General features: G+C 46.2%; 1 protein-coding gene across 1 annotated transcript in view; it reads left to right on the forward strand.

Moving 5' to 3' along the window:
* The window catches only part of LOC142588676 (putative phospholipase B-like 2), a 66,611-nt gene that overhangs the window by 3,106 nt on the left and 44,467 nt on the right, over positions 1-19,038 (forward strand). Inside the window, exon 3 of the mRNA XM_075700498.1 lies at positions 18,270-18,362. Within this exon, the coding sequence (XP_075556613.1) occupies positions 18,270-18,362 (93 nt within the window). The remainder of the gene's footprint in view (positions 1-18,269; positions 18,363-19,038) is intronic.

The raw sequence follows: 19,038 nt of genomic DNA on the forward strand, positions 1-19,038 counted from the left end.
TTCGCTTAAGGAACGAAGCTGTCGCTAGATGCCCGACCGCTGAACGATGGGCTACTACTTTCAGTGCGCCTGTGTGGTTGCAGATGGACTGAACCGCGCGCGTGTTTCCGAAGGCTATAACTAATACAGTATGACTCAAAAGCAAGCAAAAAAAACTCGAATCCTTCCACCGCGATGCCATGTGGCTTGTCACTGCTCGCTGCCTTTCACACTCTTACATTGCCTTGTCCAAATGCCCAGATGAATAATTTTGAGATAATGCCCGAGGCTGCCAAGCAGTCACATCAGTTGCCAGCTAAGAGCCACGATATCCACTCGCTTTATGCTCTCGCGTCCCTAACTGCAAGTACCTTCAACGCATCTAGCCTCCTTCCCTGCTCCGCTGGATTGGCCCCGGACGGAGGTCTTGGCACCGATTCTCTAAAACGTGAATGCTGATCACTCAGAGAGGCAGTTATCTCGCGAAACGCGGCATCAAGCAGAAAGGAGTTCGCGACGCTCCTCCCCATCATTGGCCACACTGTCTACACCGAACCCGCCCTAAATAACGATGTTTCAGCCATAGCGTAGTATTGCCAGAGGCACACAGGCCTCGGTAAAAGTCTGTGCCCGGCTGGGCTCGCGCAATGACGCTGTTCACTCGAAACGCCAGGCGATGGGAATCGCCGATGAGGCGATTCTCATTGACAGCCACCGTGCGAGCGAAAGCTACCGTCGGCCATACGCTGAGGCTTCAGGACTTAGATGCCTTGCGGCTTTCCCATGGTTCCCTCTAGATACGACGCCTGATACTACAGTAATTTATTTCTACAATACTCAAATATGGTCAATAATATGCAAACTGACCTTCTTTGTCCTTCCCTCACCTTTACTTCCTGAGGGGCAGAAACTTTTTGTAGTTATTTTAATAAACATCTTAGGTACAATATCGTTGTGATAGGAAATGACAACGGGGATGGTATAAGGAACCCTGCAACCCATCACTGTAGCCGAACGGCTATGGCGCTACCGTGCCTCATTAGAAATCTTGTGCAGATGTTGATCGCAGCAGCCAGAGTTCGATGCGTGCGACTTCAAAAAAGCATTATTATACTGAGGAGCAGGCACTGCCGTTCAAGCCCATTGCGGCTTTGGCTGGCCCGGCCTTTGCATTGTATTATACTCAAGTCATAAATAAAGTATTGGTATTGTTATTGTGATAAATGATTCTTGCTGATCTGAATGATTCGGACGCCTTTACTAAGGAGGACCTCATAATCACATCGAAGTCTACCACGAGTCTACTAATGTAATGGTATGTAATGTCAATGTAATGGTAATGCGAAGCAATGTTTGCCTCGGTCTTGGAAGTTTTCGGTTGGTAGGTAGGTAGATAAGTAGGATCGTGTCTCGCCTCGCTTTACTTAAGGAGAACAGGGTGTCTCCGAGGGGGAATAGAACCTTCGCTGTGAAGCATTGTAGCCCGGTGCTCTTTACATTAGGGCAGGTCCGCTTTTAGAGTGAAGCATGTAGGCACCCTTACGTGCAGTGAGCGTCGGCGCCCCTCGTAACCGAGCGAACGAGCACAGCGAAGGATGAAAGAGTGAACTCAGACAGCAGCTGGAGATGAAAGCTGGCGATAGCAAAAATATTGCTAGGAGGAAAGCGGAGGACGAGGATATGGAGAAAGCGTGAGAAGAGCGTAGCGCTGCCACGCAGTGTTCCGAAATGGGCACCCCAATTCCAATCGACTTCCATTCCAGGGAATTAGAACTTGCCGCAGTGGCATTCCTTTCACTTCCTCGCTATGAAATAGCTTAGCCTACTTGAACTTCGGGAAGGGCCCGCCAGTTCAAATCAATTCCTTAATTCCTCAACATAGGAAAGTCATCATGGTAGTTTTATCGAGTTACCAATGAACCTACCAGAAAGCTGATGTCATAAGACGCGCTAATAACGGCACAAATACGAAAGCACGTTACCAAGTTCGACAGATACTAGCTTGGTGACATATCTCGTGCAGTACAACCACCCTACTAATTCTCATAAGGCAAATTCTCCTGCTACATATAGTATTTGCATGGTTAGCGTGTTTTACCAGCTTGTGATATCTAATATTGTGTCAGCAGAAATGTGTTAATGCTGAAATGACGAGATTGTATATTTTTGCTCTGGTGTCCTCGTGAATTATAGATGCTGCATCAAAGGTCGCAAGAAGTGCAAGGTGCAAAAAGATGCTTTATTTTGACTTTATTCATACTATTTTTGCAGCAAAAATGATATGAGTTAATGGGTGCTTCGCCACTTAGCTTAGAAACCGTGAAGCTTAAATGACGGTTGCTTCAGTGGCTAGTTCTAAAAACACTGAAAGTGGGATAAAATAATTGCCTTCGACCTAACTGTGTGTTGCGCCTCACAACCATGAGCAGCTCGAAAGATGTGCTTGACAGCCGATGTTGCTTCGCTGTCATTATCAGGAGTGCCGCAAAAAGCACGCATTCCGCTTCAGCTTACGTCGCATTCACAGTAAAAACTGCCCTTCCGAGGTGGGAAAGCAAGGGAAAGCGGCTAGCGTTCACTTTCCATTGGGTCAGGGCATTAACCGTGTCTGCGCAAGTTACCTCTGTAAGGCAATGAGAAATTTCCTCTGCAATAGATCCAGGCATATTGCATAGGTGGGCATTTTGATTTTTCCTGATATTTTAAACACCAGTCCGCATTGCCCTTCTACAGAGTCTGCATTCGCGACGGTGCTAGCGTTTCCCTGCCCTAACAAAAGAGCCCCCCCCCCCCTCCCTTTCCCATCACAGCAGAACACAACTGCCCGGCTGTTCCAGCTGAACACCAAGAAGACTTAAACCGTGTGTCTACGAGGGCAGCCAAAAAGAAACCCTCCGTACACGTACTTGCGAACAGCTTCTCCAGGTTACGTTGTAACCTTTAGCCGTCTCTTTGCAAAAAATGTGTGCCTTTGCTTAAGATTTCCGCGAGGGAAACTTGGATATTTCGCAACGCGGGAAGCAGAGTCCCGGCGGTCTCGTGCCGTGGGGCATGGAATGTTCACTGTTCGGGCTACGGTTGTGTAAGAGTGAGGGGGGAAGTTGGAGAGCTGGACACAAAGGCCTGTCTCCAGGGCACATTCCTGCCTAATGGCTGCGCCCCCTCGCGCGCACTCGACGGAAAAAGTAGGTCAGACTGGCCGCCGAACTTCCCAGAAAGAAGTAGAAAACGATGACTCGGAGAGGATGGACGGCGCATAACTTGGCCCGCTCTAGCAGTCGCCCTTTCCCCTTCGTTCGCGCGCTCGGCGTCGACGGGGCGAAAGAAAAATCGGGAACCTCCCAGAAAAGACGATTGATCCTACCCAATAGGAAGAGGAGACCGGAACGGGAGAAGGAGTGAGTTTGTACGGAGAATGAGGGAATTTATACAAGGAAATTTACGCGTATGTGAACGCCTGCTATGGCGCTAGTAACAGACAGAAGAGGCGCGCGTGTGTAAAACGATGTAGGTCATGGGCTGCAATTCAGCACCGAGCCACCGGTTAATCTTGCATAAGCCCGCTCGCCCGCATAAGCCCGCCACGGACCATCCAGGCAGCCTGCGCCAGTCATCGCGACGGCCACCGTTAGACACCTGCGGTCGCACCGGACTGACGGAGTGCCCGGTGAACAATTAGCATCCATTCGTGCGAAAATGTTGGGTCGGAAGCATAAAAGGTGCGTCTAAACTAGATGCGAAGTTAGAAAGAGAAGAGCGTGAAAAGAAGCTACGAAAGATGACAAAGTACCTACCGAATGTAGCTTCCACGGAGTAGTATGATCGCTCTATCCAAAGTCTGTGTCAAACTCTTAATAGTACCGACTGTGCTTCTGTGGAGGACTTGCCAGCTCTATCTCCATGCTCTTCTGGCAAGAAGCAACGTTTGACTCATGTTGGTTGTCTGGATTCTGCGAAAAGTTTGCCAACCTTGGTCGTCCATATTTCTGAGCAACCGACGCTAACCGAGCCCTGTCCAATTTCTGAGTGAGCAGCGTCAGTGCTACTCGGCCGGAACCCTGTAACAGAGCTCCAGGTGTCCGGTCCGCCACGCCCGATTTCTACTACTAGTGATCAACAGGTGCCAAACCTCCCCGATGAACCTTCTTCTACTGACGACCGCCAGGTAACAACACTCAAAGAACCGACTCACTTGTTTCCTGTTAGTTTGGCTTCAAATAATCATTTTCCGACCCACAAAGTGTGCCTCGCGAGGACGAATGAGACGGCTTCTCGTTGCGGCAACAGAGAAGTACGGACACCCCGCAGCATGAGGTACGTTGCGAGATTCTCCGAAGTGACCCTACTAAGTGGCCGGACGTTATTACTGACAGCTTTCGGAGTGCATGCCTTGAGAAAGCGCCATTGTGTTTTCAAAATCGGGCAGAAAACTTTCCGTTTTCCAAAAGGCAATACAAAACTCAGAGACGCTAGATGTCACCTCATCTTTTCGTGTGAAAGGCTGTAAATGGGGAGGCGACCGTCCGATACTGGTTAATGTATTCAGATTCCAAAGGTTCCGTTTACTGTTTCATGTGCAAACTATTTTCAATTTCAAGCAAGCCCACTGCTTTCACCACGCACGACTTTTTTCATTGGAAAAGAGCTGAAGAAAAGGTTTGCGCACATGAAAATAGCGTCGAGCATCAGAACTACGTGGCAGCATGGCTCGCCCGCTCTAACTCGAGCAGCACAATTGACAAGGAGCTAGTTAAGCATCTTGTAACTGAGACCGCTTACTGGACATAGGTGTTGAAGGGCGTAGTCGTTGCAGTTAATCTTCTAGCTGAGCGCAACCTGGCGTTTAGGGGCAGCGAGGAGATTTTTGGTTAAGCGAGAAAGGGCAATTATATGGGAGTGCTTGAGGCCGTTGCAAAGTTTGATGCCTTTCTAGAGGAGCACATCAAACGCTACGGGAACAAAGGAAACGGTCACCCATCGTATCTGTCAGAAACCATTTCTGATGAATTTATCGAGCATATGGCAAAGGTTGTCAAGGAACGTCCCGTTGACGAAATTAAACGCGTAAAATACATCTCGTTAATTGTTGATTCGACTCCAGACCTTACTTACGTTGATCAGCTGTCAGTTATTTTACGATACTATATAAATGGAAAAGTGTACGAACAATTTTATGGATTTGTTACAATTGAATCGCATACTGGCTTATATCTTTTCGATACCACGATGTCCCTCTTGACGGCCAATGACATATCAATTGATGATTGTAGGGGCCAAGCTTATGATAATGTGAGTAATGCGTCAAGAAAATAGAAAGGACTGCAAGCTCAAACCAAACACCTGAACGAATTGGCAGTCTACGTCATGTGTGCTGGTCATTCACTGAACTTAGTTGGCGCGTTTATCGTTGACAGTTGCCTTAAGGCAGTCAAAATTTTCACTGTTAATTCAGATATTGTGTGTGTTTTTGATGCCTCACCTAAGCGATGGATGTATCTTTTGGTCAGCATGGACGGAACTGGCTAGCAGCTTGTTTTGAAAAGTCTCTCTTAGACCATGTGGTCCAGACAGGCCGAATCATGTAAGGCCATTCTGAAAATTTTCAATGCAGTCTTGTGTTGCTATGAAGCTATATCAAAGAACGAGGAAGAAAACGGTGACACTAGGAACGAAGCGCACTCTCCCTTCAAGAAAATGACAAAACTATAGACTGCATTCATGGTGATTTTCTGAAATGATATCTTGGAGCGCTTTGACAAAACGAGCGTAGCACTTCAGAAACCAGGCCTAGACATTTCAAGTGCTGCAGACCTGCTGAGCTCTATAGAAGACTTTGTTAATTCTTTTTCGACATCTCTTTGATACCTTCAAAGAGAGAGCACGCACGCTAAGTACCAATCAGCGTTATCAGAATGAGGGCAAACGCATCGTATTGAGTAAGCACCCGGACGGAAAAAGCGATAGTGCGCTACAAGGTATAAAAATGTTTTTCGTAGAGACCTATAATGTTGCACTTGACAGTCCAGGCTATGCTTTGCGAGTGCGAAAGACTGCCTACACTGACCTCTCCGAAAGGTTAGGATTCCGAAAATTGCTCACAGAAGTTGGGAGCGAGGCCTCTCTGGCACAGCAGGCTGACAAGTTGGTGAAAACCTACCAAAATGATTTGGAGTCAGGATTTTCCGCTGAAATTGTTCAGTTTGCGAACTTTCTGCGCAACTCTGTCCGCTGGGAATAAAGAAGTTGCTGCGCGAAAGAAAGCTTATTGATGTGTTTCCGAACCTTTCTATTGCTTTGCGAATGTACTTAAGCATACCCGTGGCAAACTGTGAGACCGAACGATGGTTTTCTAAGTTGTCGCTGATAAAAAGTCGCCTTCGTTCGAGCCTCCTTTACGACAAGTTGAACTCGCTTGCTATCATGTCCATTGAAAGCGACATTCTTCGCGATCTATCCTTCGAACAGACTATATCTGATTTCGCCAAAGCGAAGGCGCGAAAGATGCCATTTTAGAAGAGCACTGTTTGTTTACGCTATACATGAATAGTTCCAATAAGTTCGTTGTGTCGCCTCCCAGCCTCCACGTTGCTAATGAAACGGCGAGCAGTGTAATTCAAGATATGCAAACCTTCGTTGTTCGTCTCTTGTTTGTTCTTCTTGTGATATTTAGCGTTTTTATAAAGAACTGTATTTTTGTTATTTTTTGATAGTGCCACGTCTATTTGGTGTCGTACCTTGAAGAAAAATATTTTCAAATAATGTTTTGTAATTACTGTTGTTAATTTTCCTCTGTATTATAGTGGATTTTATAGTGTTTGTATTGCCTTAAGTATTGTATATATCTATTGCATACTTATAGAGTAACGTGTATAAGGATTACTGCAGTTGCTGCTTAAATTTTAATAAAGAATGTTTTGGATACAACCATGCGTCTCCTCACGGAATTAAACTTAGTGATGCAAACAAAGCCTAGCTTGAGAAGGATCGACATCTGAGCTGTGTTGTCTTTTCTACGTTCTTTTTCGTCTTGAGTGCCGTAAACCTTTCCTTAAAGCCTAGATTTTGCTGAAAATAGAATGCGGATTAATCACAACGTGAACATATGTGTTGGTGTTTACAGCAGCACACGTTTCAAGCAAGTTTTGTTGTTTTCCTTATAATAATAACACTAATAATAATCCCCTCGATCGCACTTCTTTCTTTTTAATTTGGTGGAATTAAAATGAAACATGGCGTATTTCCAGTAGCGTAACAGGCGACAAGGGGGGGGGGGCGGGTCAGTATAGGGAAAGGGGGCCTGCATGCGCATTAGCCCAGGGCTCCCGTTTTTTTTAATCCGGCCCTGTCTGCAGATCCAATTCAGAGCCAGAAGCGTAAACAACTAGTCTTTTAAATAATGATCAACTTGGTGCTCGCAAGTAAGCATCCTCATCATTGCGTAGCCTAACGTGCGCGGGCGGAATTCACAAAGCTTTTCATTCGTGTCACCTGTTTGCCGATGGCGGCCCGCCTGCGATATTATTCCCATGATTACGTTTGACTGTCGCCTGCTTTTACGAGCAATTCAAGGGTAAGCGCATATTTGATTCGAGAGCATCAAGTGGCTCATTGAGGGCATAAGCTGGCGTCTATAGCAGCGAAAGCGCACCTAAATTCCCATTGGCGGCGACGAAACATCGTGTGAGGACCCCGACGGAACAGAGCTGGGTAAAAGCAATACTTGCTGCCGCGCTGGAGTGCTGCCGTACCAGATGTTGCGTGAGGGGAACGGGCATCACTGCGGCACGACGTCAACCTATTTGTCACAAGCCTGTGTTATCCGCGCGTTCCCTGGGCACGCAAGCTCTCGTCTGCGTTCTAACATCCCCTAGGTAATCCGTATAAAGAAATTACAGTAAAAAACAAACAGAATACATTCGAAAAGAACACGTTGGCTGTAGCCAGTTTCGAACCTACCACCCCACCCCGCAGGGGTGTCTGCGTCAGCGGGAGGTTGGCGTGTTGCGACACCACGTACCCGAGCACACGAGAGTTGGCCCCTCCCGCGTGTAGCCGTGCGCTGCTTAGCCGTGTCCGGGGAAAAGAGGGTCCTGGGGTTTGAGCCGATGCCGGGTGTTCGGACCTTTAAGGCCCCTCGGCGGAGGCAACACACCGCTTTGGTCTCTGTTTCACGTAGACGGCACCCCCGGACTGACCCACCCGGGGGAAATCGGCCGTCGCATTTTCCTGTCTCTCTCTTCGCACACCTTCGTCTTTCTCTCTCACTTTTAGTCTTTCCTGTCTTCTTTTTCTTCTGATAACTTCCAACATTCCTGGCGGCGAGGGTTAACCTGGTGTGGTATGACCTACCTTGGTTATAACATATGTGGTTATAGCGACGACGTACAGTTGGCATGGTAGGGCTTGTTTCACCACATACCTTGACATGTCCCCTTGTTGGGCTCGGTGGTGGGTGACTGGCATCGTCGCTGAATGCTCAACATATTTCGTGGGAACTTCCAACCCCTTCTCAACTGATCGTCCCTCTAAAAAGGGGCGCACCGATGCTACATTTCAGTTTTGTCTCAAAACCACTCAGACTTCCCGAAATTTCACGTTATTCACAGTGATAAACCTGACAAGAAGGCGAGAACGATATCACCATTCATTGTGGCGAAGTAGCTCATAGAGACCATTGGAGGCGGCTATAGAATCACTACGCTGGCCAGTGGCGACTTATTACTCGAATTGGAAGACAAAGCACAACACGACAAGCTAACGAACCTTGTAGAACTTGGAGACATCACCGTCAGTGTAACAGCACAACGAACCACGAATACGGCCAAAGGCGTAATTTCTCACATTGACTTGATGGACTTGACCGAAGAAGAACTCCTGGAAGGATGGAAGGATGAAAACGAAATAAGCGTACAAAGAATAAAGATCAGACGGGACAATGAGGAGCTGCCAACTAAGCACCTGATTGTTACCTTCAGCTCTAGCACATTACGAGAGACATTAGAAACTGGATATATCAAAATCAGAGTACGACCGTACATCCCCAACCCACGACGTTCTTTTAAATGCCAGAGGTTTGGCCATGCTTCCCAGAGCTGCCGAGGGCGGCTAACATGTGCGAAATGTGGCATCAATGATCTCTCTGCAGATTACTGTAAGGCTTAGCCCCGTTCTAGCAATTGTAAGGGTGGCCACCCTGCATATACTCTATCATGCACCGTCTGGAAAAAAAAAATAATTGCGATAAAGGTAAAAGAAAACATAAGTTTCAGAGAAGCAAAACAACGCATCTAACTAACATTTGCACAGAGCAGATCTTTTGCCGAAGTGGTACGTCGGGGGGCAGTACTACAACAGCACTTGGCGGACGCCAGCACCACGCGTAGCGAGCGTGCGGCAACGCCACCTGCCCCCATGGTGGGAGCAGCGAAGGCTGCCCTACCTATCGCGAATTTGACCACATTGGAGGCCTCTGCTAGTGCTGGCACCAGTCATCCCAGCAAAGAGGTGAAGACAAGCCCACCAACCACCAGGATGGTGGGCTCCAAGGCCTTGTCTTCCGAGACAAGGCTTTCACGGAAAACACACCGCTCGCAAGAGCGCGTGTCTAGTGCCTCCCAAGAGACCATGGACACAACACCCAGTCAGAAGGCGCAGATGACGCCACAGGAGCGCCGCGATTTTGTCGACCGCTCCAAAAAAGACAAATCTCCAATTACAGGGCCCTAAAACGACACTGTAAGCTAAACCAAGTTCATTCTCTTTGACACATAGCACAACATTTATTTTATTATGGATACACTGATTATGCAGTGGAATATTAAACGCCTGCTTTGCAACCTCGATGATGTCCAAGAACTCCTTAATGAACTAACTATAAAAGTGCTGTGTGTCCAACAGACTCCGCTTGAAATCTAAACATAAATACTTTCTTCGTCGCTATGTGATATTTCGGAAGGATCACGATGATGTCCTAGCATCATCCGGCGGCGTAGCCATCATAGCTGACAAATCTATAGACTGTGAATACTTACAAATACAAACACCCCTTCAGGCAGTGGCTGTTCGAGCTGTACTTTTAAATAAACTGATAACCATCTGCTCCTTATATATACCGCCGCATTTTCAGCTTCACAAACAAGAATTCCAAACATCAATAGATCAGTTACCTGAACCATATCTTGTGCTTGGAGATTTAAATGCACACAGCAACCTATGGGGCGACCCGCGCTGCGACGCGAGAGGTCGCTTGATTGAACAGTTCCTTTTTTTCTTTAGGTGCATGTCTTTTGAATGGGAAGGAGCCCATGTATAATAATCTGGCAAACAAAACATACTCCTCAATAAATCTTAGCATTGCATCTCCTACTCTTCTACCTTAGTTTAAATGGAAAGTTATCAAAAACCCTTACAGGAGTGACCATTTCCCTGTAGCTCTATGCACACCAATGTCTTATGACTGTCCCCCACAATTACCTCGCTGCAAAACTGACTCAGCTGACTGGGAAAAGTTAAAAAAACTTGCTTCTTTATACTCTGAGGACATGAGTGCTTTAAGCATAGATGCTGCGGTTAAATATTTTACGGTTTTTCTCCTTGACACCTCCACCAAATGTGTCGCTGTAACAAGTGGATTGTCCACAAAACGCCGTCTCCCGTGGTGGAATGATGAGTGTCGAATAGCACGTAAGAAGCAGAACAAGGCACTTCTGGATTCTCCGACGGCAGAAAATCTACTGAATTTCAAGCAGGTCAAATCCCAGGGTCGAAGAACGCGGCGACAAGCTAGAAGAGAGAGTTGGAGCAAGTATATATCAGGCATTAACTCTTACACTGACGAAACAAAGGTTTAGAATAGGGTGAATAGAATAAAGGGTCAACAGTCTTACTCTCTGCCTTTAGTGAATACTCAAGGCGACAGCATGGAAGACCAGTCGAACTTTCTTGGCGCACATTTCGAACAGATATCCAGCTCGTCGCACTACTCTGAAACAATCCAAAGGTACAAAAGGCAAAAAGGAGGACAACAATAAGAACGGAACAGCAGGAAATACGAGGCATGCAATAGACCTTTTTGCATCGCAGAGCTTCAGGCAGCCCTAAACAGCTGCAACAAATCTACCCCCCTCCCTCCGATCTGACCGCATACTATATGAAATGCTTAAACAACTGCCGCCTGAAACACAAGAACCCCTTTGTCTCTGCCATTCTATATGGTCGAGCGGCCACATTCCCTCTGCTTGGAAAGAGGCCATAATAATTCCAATTTTGAAACAGGGTAAGGACCCTTCTTTGGCAAATAATTATAGGCCTGTAGCACTGACGAGCTGCTTTTGCAAAGTTTTTGTGAAGATGGTAAACAGTCGCCTGGTCCACTATCTAGAAATAAACAAGAAATTAGACCCATGTCAGTGTGGTTTCAGAGAAGGCAGATCGACGACAGATCAGCTTCATCGTCAGCGTGGTTACGCCCACTGCAGGGCAAAGGCCTCTCCCATACTTCTCCAACAACCACTGTCATGTACTAATTGTGGCCATGTCGTCGCTGCAAACTTCTTAATCTCATCCGCCCACCTAAGTTTCTGCCGCCCCCTGCTACGCTTCCCTTCCCTTGGAATCCAGTCCGTAACCCTTAATGACCATCGGTTATCTTCCCTCCTCATTAAATGTCCTGCCCATGCCCCCCCCCCATTTCTTTTTCTTGATTTCAATTAAGATGTCATTAACTCGCGTTTGCTCCCTCACCCAATCTGCTCTTTTCTTATCCCTTAACGTTACACCTATCAATCTTCTTTCCATAGCTCGTTGCGTCGTCCTCAATTTGAGTAGAACCCTTTTCGTAAGCCTCCAGGTTTCTGCCCCGTAGGTGAGTACTGGTAAGACAGAGCTGTTATAAACTTTTCTCTTAAGGGATAATGGCAACCTGCTGTTCATGATCTGAGAATGCCTGCCAAACGCTCTCCAGCCCATTCTTATTCTTGTGATTATTTCCATCTCATGATCCGGATCCACCGTCACTACCTGCCCTAAGTAGATATATTCCCTTACGACTTCCAGTGCCTCGCTGCCTATTGTAAATTGCTGTTCTCTTCCGAGACTGTTAAAGATTACTTTAGTTTTCTGCAGATTAATTTTTAGACCCACACTTTTGCTTTGCCTCTCCAGGTCCATCAGCATGCACTGCAATTATTCCCCTGAGTTACTAAGCAAGGCAATATCATCAGCGAATCGGAAGTTACTAAGGTATTCTCCATAAACTTTTATTCCCAATTCTTTCCAATCCAGGTCTCTGAATACCTCCTGTAAACACGCTGTGAATAGCATTAGAGAGATCATATCGCCCTGCCTGACGCCTTTCTTTATTGGGATTTTGTTGCTTCCTTTATGGAGGTGGCTGTGGAGCCGCTATAGATATCTTTCAGTATTTTTACATACGGCTCGTCTACACCCTGGTTCCGTAATGCCTCCATGACTGCCGAGGTTTCGACAGAATCAAACGCTTTCTCGTAATCAATGAAAGCTATATATAAGGGTTGGTTATATTCCGCACATTTCTCTATCACCTTGTGCCCTTGGAAATGTACATCAGGGATGCCTTTGTCCACAAACAGCTTCTATTATCAGTGTTTCTTAACATGGAGAAGGCGTATGATACTACGTGGCACTTCGGGATTCTTCGGGATCTTTCTGCAATGGGCATTCGCGGCAACCTGCTGGGAATAGTTGAAAGTTATCTCTCTGGCAGGACATTTCGTGTTAGAGTAGACAAGGTGCAGTCCCGACCATTCATACAGGAGACAGGTGTACCGCAGGTCGGAGGACTGAGCTGTACGCTATTTATTGTTAAAATGAACTCCCTCCACACCGCATTACCTTGCACACTCTTCTACTCCATCTATGTAGACGATGTACAGATAGGGTTCAGGTCATGCAATCTTAGCATTTGCGGCAAGCAGCTGCAGCTCGGCTTGAATAGACTCTCAAGTGGGCGGACGAGAATGGTTTTAAATTGAACCCCCAAAAAAGCACATGCGTCCTGTTTTCAAACAAGAGAGGTGTTCCACCACAACCAGATATTAACCTTAATGGAGAAAGACCAACTGCCAACCTTGAACACAAATTCATAGGTGTTATCCTGGACACAACACGAAACTTCATTCCCCACTTAAGATATCTTCAAGAAAAGTGCCTCAAGACAATGAACCTCCTCAAGCTGCTCTCTCGAACAACCTGAGGCAGTGACAGGAAGTGTCTGCTTAGCCTGTATAAGGGTCTCGTACAATCACGTCTCGACTACGGAGCCGTGGTGTACCACTCCGCAATAGAGAGTGCGCTAAAGATTCTCGACCTAGTCCACAACCCAGTATACGACTGGCAACAGGCACCTTTAGAACAAGCCCTGTTGAAAGTCTGTACGTCGAGGCCAACGAATGGTCCTTACATCAACGCAGAACATTGTTAAGTTTTTCATACTACACTAAGGTAAAATCAGAAACCGTGTATCCATGTCATTCCATCGTTAGCGACCTGTCCGCTGCCAGACTTTACAGTAACCGCCCACGTATTAGAACTCCTTTGAGCCTACACTTGGAAACAATGGCAGAACAAACAGACATCCATCTCCCAGAAAATATTCTAATGCCTCCCACTCGCCTTCCACCGCATTGGGAATGGCAGACCGAAATACCGTCGAAATAACGAAACATGCACCTGAGGCACACTTACGGTCACACTTCATCGAATTGCAAGCGAAGTACTGCTGTGCCGAGTTTTATACAGATGCTTCCAAATCATCTGCTGGTGTCCCGTATGCAGCTCTTGGGCCATTTTTTCCACCTCCGGTACTCTAAATCCTAACACAAGTATTTTTACGGCTGAAGCGTACGCCATACTCTCAGCTGTAAAGTACATCAGACAAACAAATCTGAATAAGGCCATCATCTTCACAGATTCATTAAGTGTAGTAAGGGCCTTAATGAGTTTTCCAAAACGTGAGAACCCCGTTATTAATAATCTATACACACAACTATGCTTAGCCCTAATATACTACCAAAACATCGTCCATTGTTAGGTACCTGGCCATAGGGGCATAAAAGGTAATGTAGCTGCTGACGAAAATGCAACGTCAGTCGCCTTTAATGAAACGGATGTGAATAAAACCATACGAGCCACAGAACCTAAGCCCTCCTTACGCCACAAACTGAGGAAGCACTGGCAGGACGAATGGGATAATGCAGTAGAAAATAAGCAAAACATTATTAAACCAAAATTAGGGAGCTGGATATCTGAAAGAAGAGCAAGACATAAGGAAGTGCTTCTTTGTAGATTAAGAATAGGCATATTTACGCCACTCACTCCTAACTTTTGACGGGAAGCGAACCTTCGACATGTACCAAATCTGGCACGAGGCTTACAGTAATTAATGTTCTTATCCAATGCACTGAAATAGAGGCAGAAAGAAAAAAAGTACTTTCCCTCTGCTTATCTCCAACACATACCGTTACACCCAGAATTTTTTCTGAGCAATAAACCGCTTTTACTCTTCAATCAATATTAAACTTTCTAACTGAAACTGACACCTCAAATGTGATTTGGCCAGGCTACTTGTAGCACGGCCTCCACTTAGAGGTCGTAGCTGCAACGAAACCATTTTCTAGAGCACGTGTCTCCCAGGCCTTGCTTTCAAGGCCTCGCTGAGACACTAGTGCTAGAGACACTACATATTTCACTGATCATCCCTCGTCTCGTGAAACATCTATTGTCGTCGCAGAAACGATCAATCAGTGTAATATTTAATACGTATATACTTGTATTTTACCACTTTAGAGCGAATAAACTTCAGGCCCTTTTACAGCCACATTGCACCACATGTATATTTTGCACTTTTTAGGGAATATTTTTAGGCCTCTATACAGCTGTGTTTCATATACTCCGCGCAATTAACTCATATATCATTGAGAAGCACAAATAATCGGCTTGGTGCTCTTTGGGCACATCTGGCCCTTGCCTACCACCCCACGCTAAAAAGCCATCTGTCTTATCTGCTGGGCTAAACCAGCCGCACAGAGATTGCAGGTCTGTGCACTCTGCCTTATGACATCACGCTACTTTGACTCAAATTTCCATTGCCAAGCCCGGTGCGACGTAAGCGGTGACGTCAAAATGACCGCAGGCTACACCGAAGTGCCCGCATTTGGTTCTCTGGCTGTTGAGCAATGTATCATCACACCTTTATGTCCCCGTTCCCCTTCCACCTGTGCAGAGTAGCAGCCTTGAGGGCGTTAGCTGAGAACGACCTCTCTGCCTTCTTTCAAATAAATTATGTCCTCATCTACTCGGGCGATGTAGCGTGACGTCAGCAATCGACGTGCACCGACCTTGTGCCGTCTAGGAGGCGTTAGCCAAGCGGTTCAACGCGCTCACTAGTTCGCGAGGAATTCATGACTCGGAGGACCGCTCAGGGGCGTTCTACTGGACATTAACGCTTTCGCATTCACAACTCATAAGTGCTTAGGTGTCGTCGTATTTATTAAATCTAGGCCGTCATTCTTATGCCTACGCCCTTTTTTTTTTCGTTCCGTCGTCCAATGTTTTATTCTTGCTTCGAGTATTGCATGTTTATTAAAATTTGCGTCCCATCAGCGACATTTTCAAAGCACTTTGAGTCAAGTTGTAAGTGCTTCGACGAAATAGCGTATCAGTTGAATTATTTGAGCACGCCAACCTGTAGGTACAGCTGGCTAGCCCAAGAGGCTAGCTATTCAACCACCTTTCTAGACTCAACCTAGAATTTTCTTTGCTTTACATTATACGTCATGTATGCTACGTCAATTTCTAAAGGGGTCATGACCATGGCTCTCAGAAAATTCTCAGTATATCACTGTAACTGACTACAGAGGACCCGCAAAATAGTTATACGTCCACACACAAAAAATAATGAACAGCGAACCAGCGAACACTTCAACTCAATATTTCTAACTGAAATCTCTGCCTCTATAACACTTCCACCGACCGTGAGCGACATTTTGGCGTCGATGTGTTATGCCTGGAAATGAAAGGCCACTGCTTTGTGCTCTCTTTTGGAACAGTGCGAGGCCACATGAGACGGGGCATGCTCTCCGCATGCTCTGGCACCGAACAGCTCAGTAAGGGCGTCACCGTTGCATGGTACCAACAATTATTTCACTCTCACGACAGAAAGCAGAAGCAGAGCGGCAAAACACACAACGAGACACTAAACAGCGCATTGCTGTCATGTCGTATATGCAACTCTTGCGATCACTTCCAGGGTCGTGAGTAAACAAAAGCATGGCCTTCGAAATCGGCATCTGTTACCGGATGCAACCGTTCCAGGGAGTGCAAATTAACTTTGTCACCCCTCAACGTTCCCAGGCTCTTGTATGCCTCAACTGCGACTTGAATCATAGAGTAATTTTCTACTGCACTGATATTGTTTAAAATATGTAAGCTTGTTGTGATACGCGTCAGGTTTAACATGCAATGCATAATTGAAGCTAGTAATGTTGGCCATTGCACTGTTAACTAGCTTGCATGACCAGATACCGCTTGTCTCTTGTTTCTTATTTCTTATTCTTATTTGTGCATTTAAAAAAAGAAACATTAGAAATCTCCTTAGGAGCCTGTGAAAAGGTAAACAGCTGCATGAGTGGGCTGTGGCAGCCTCACCACACACATAGCGTCACCAACCAACATCCACGGTATTAGACACTGCTGTAGTGAGCTCTGTATGGATTTTGACCAGCAAGGACATTGTTATTGCCGTTGACATTCTTTGCTTGCTTCAGGCGTTTTGAATCTGTCTATGAATCTGTCTGTCTATCTGTCTCTCTGTCCGTCTGTCTAGCCTCTTACGTAAACACAGCAGCCCAAGTCGTCTTCCAACTAGCTTGACTGGTTATGTGATCATGATGCCGGCGTGGTGTCTCTATCGCCGTACTTCGAACTTTGTGATCTGAATCTCGTAATGCCGCCGTGACCACGCCTAGTAAGCTCACCAAGTGGTCTAAGTAGTCTATTAACTTGGGTCAGTAGGCAAGTGTATATGGTTGTAATACCATCGTAGTCCTTTCATACTCGTCATTCCAGCTTTGCCATTCCACCCTCGACATGCCGTCATCGTCCTGCCATCGTCGTCATACAACCGTTGTGCATTCGTTGTCACACCATCATCGTGATCGGTTGTCGTTCTATCATCACTCTATAATCGTCATCCGACTGTCGTCACGCCATTGTCGCCATGCAGGAGCAGTCATTGGGTCGCTGTTTGCATTCGTCGTCATACCGTCATCGAGATGCGGTTGTTGTTCTATCGTAACTCTATAATCTTTATCCGACTCTCGTCATGCCATCGTCGCAATGCAGCCGCATTCGTTGGGTCGCTGTTTGCATTAGTTGTCATACCGTCATCGTGATGCGGTTGTGGTTCTATCGTCACTCTATAATCGTCATCCGACTCTCTTCACGCCATCGTCGCCACGCTGCATCAGTCATTCGGTCGCTGTTTGCATTTGTTGTCATACCACAGTCATTCCAGGTTCCTCATTCGACTCCTTATGCTGTTCTCCTCACGCGATCGTCCTCATACACTCGCAGTGACAACATTGTTCTCATGTTCATGATTTGAATGCCGTCGTGGTCATTTTATTGTCCCTATTCCAGTTTTTTCATTTCACTCTCATCATGCCGCCGTCGTCACGCCTTCTACGGCGACACAGGGACCTAGCTGGAGTTGTCCCAGCCGCGTTGGCCTAGTGGAAATAGGGTTTCACTGCTACTCCCGAGGGCGCGGAATCGAATCCAGGCCGTGGCAGCAAAGTGACGCAATGTCGGTGTACCTTGTATTGGTAACACCCTTACGTACCAAGCGGTCTCAGCATTTTTAGGTTTCCCCACTATGCGTGCCTCATACTTGCCAATACCAAAGCGATCTGCCCTGACACTGAAGACAGTGGATATGACATATAGCTAATGCAACGAAAGTCTCTCCATTACCACCAAATATTCTTAAATAAACCTGACCTCATCAACCCCGTGTGTCCCAAAATTGGTTGAACGCTAATCACATTACATTCAGCGGTCAGCAGCGTAAACTGATTGCGTTCTAGACGAGCAATTTTCGGTGTGACACCTTTTCTGCTATTTTGTCGCTTTTTGGCATACTACTTGTTCACTAATCACTTTGCCCAACTTTATCACATGCGCGCCATACAAATATTTTCATTTCAGGGATGTGACTTGCTTAATAACAGCTCTTTATTTTCCATCTTTCGCAGTGGAAATAGCGAGACGCTTATTTTAGATTACAAGCTCTTCAAACCTGGAAGACCTTTAAGCAACGGGACATTGTGGATTTCAGATTACCTGACGTACGTACCCGTTTCTTCCATATTCTCGCAAACATACGTACTGATCTCATTTGAAAAAAGATTACGCTGGTGAAGTCACATTTGTCTTAAGATAATGCTAAAGTTTTTGTTTATTTCTTCTATAACATACATATGTGTTCTTATTTATCCCCTCTCTCCGGACTGCATTTCACCCACTAACAAATTAAAGTAATCGCTCAGCGGAAAGCCCGCATACGTGACTTAAAATTTACTCGCATGTTATCGTTCTTTTTTACTGTTCTGTGTGTTCTCGCTAAGCCTCGCAAAATCGCATTTTATGCTCGACGCGAACAGTGTTGCATTTTCTGTAAGGTATGCGAGCACTACCGATAACGCTGGAATCTTCGATGACTCATGTATAAAAGCCCGCCCCTTGTGCCGCACATCAGGTTTTCGACCGATTGTTGACTGTGCTGGCCATCATCGTTCTGCTTCGAGTGTGGCTTGCTGTTGCGTGCACAGATTCGCCCAGTAAAAAAAAGAATATGCAGATCCCACTTACATTGAAATTCAAAGTTATACGAAGTATTTTCCAGGTAGCTGGCTTTGTCATCGACCCTGCGCTGGCGCGCCTGGACGGGCTTATCGACTCTCTCGATGACTTTGAGCAGACACTCATTGTGGAGCTCGGCCGTGCTGAGGATCAGAAAGGAAC

The sequence above is a fragment of the Dermacentor variabilis genome, chromosome 7 (assembly GCF_050947875.1).
Source record: "Dermacentor variabilis isolate Ectoservices chromosome 7, ASM5094787v1, whole genome shotgun sequence".
Taxonomy (NCBI): Eukaryota; Metazoa; Arthropoda; class Arachnida; order Ixodida; family Ixodidae; genus Dermacentor; species Dermacentor variabilis.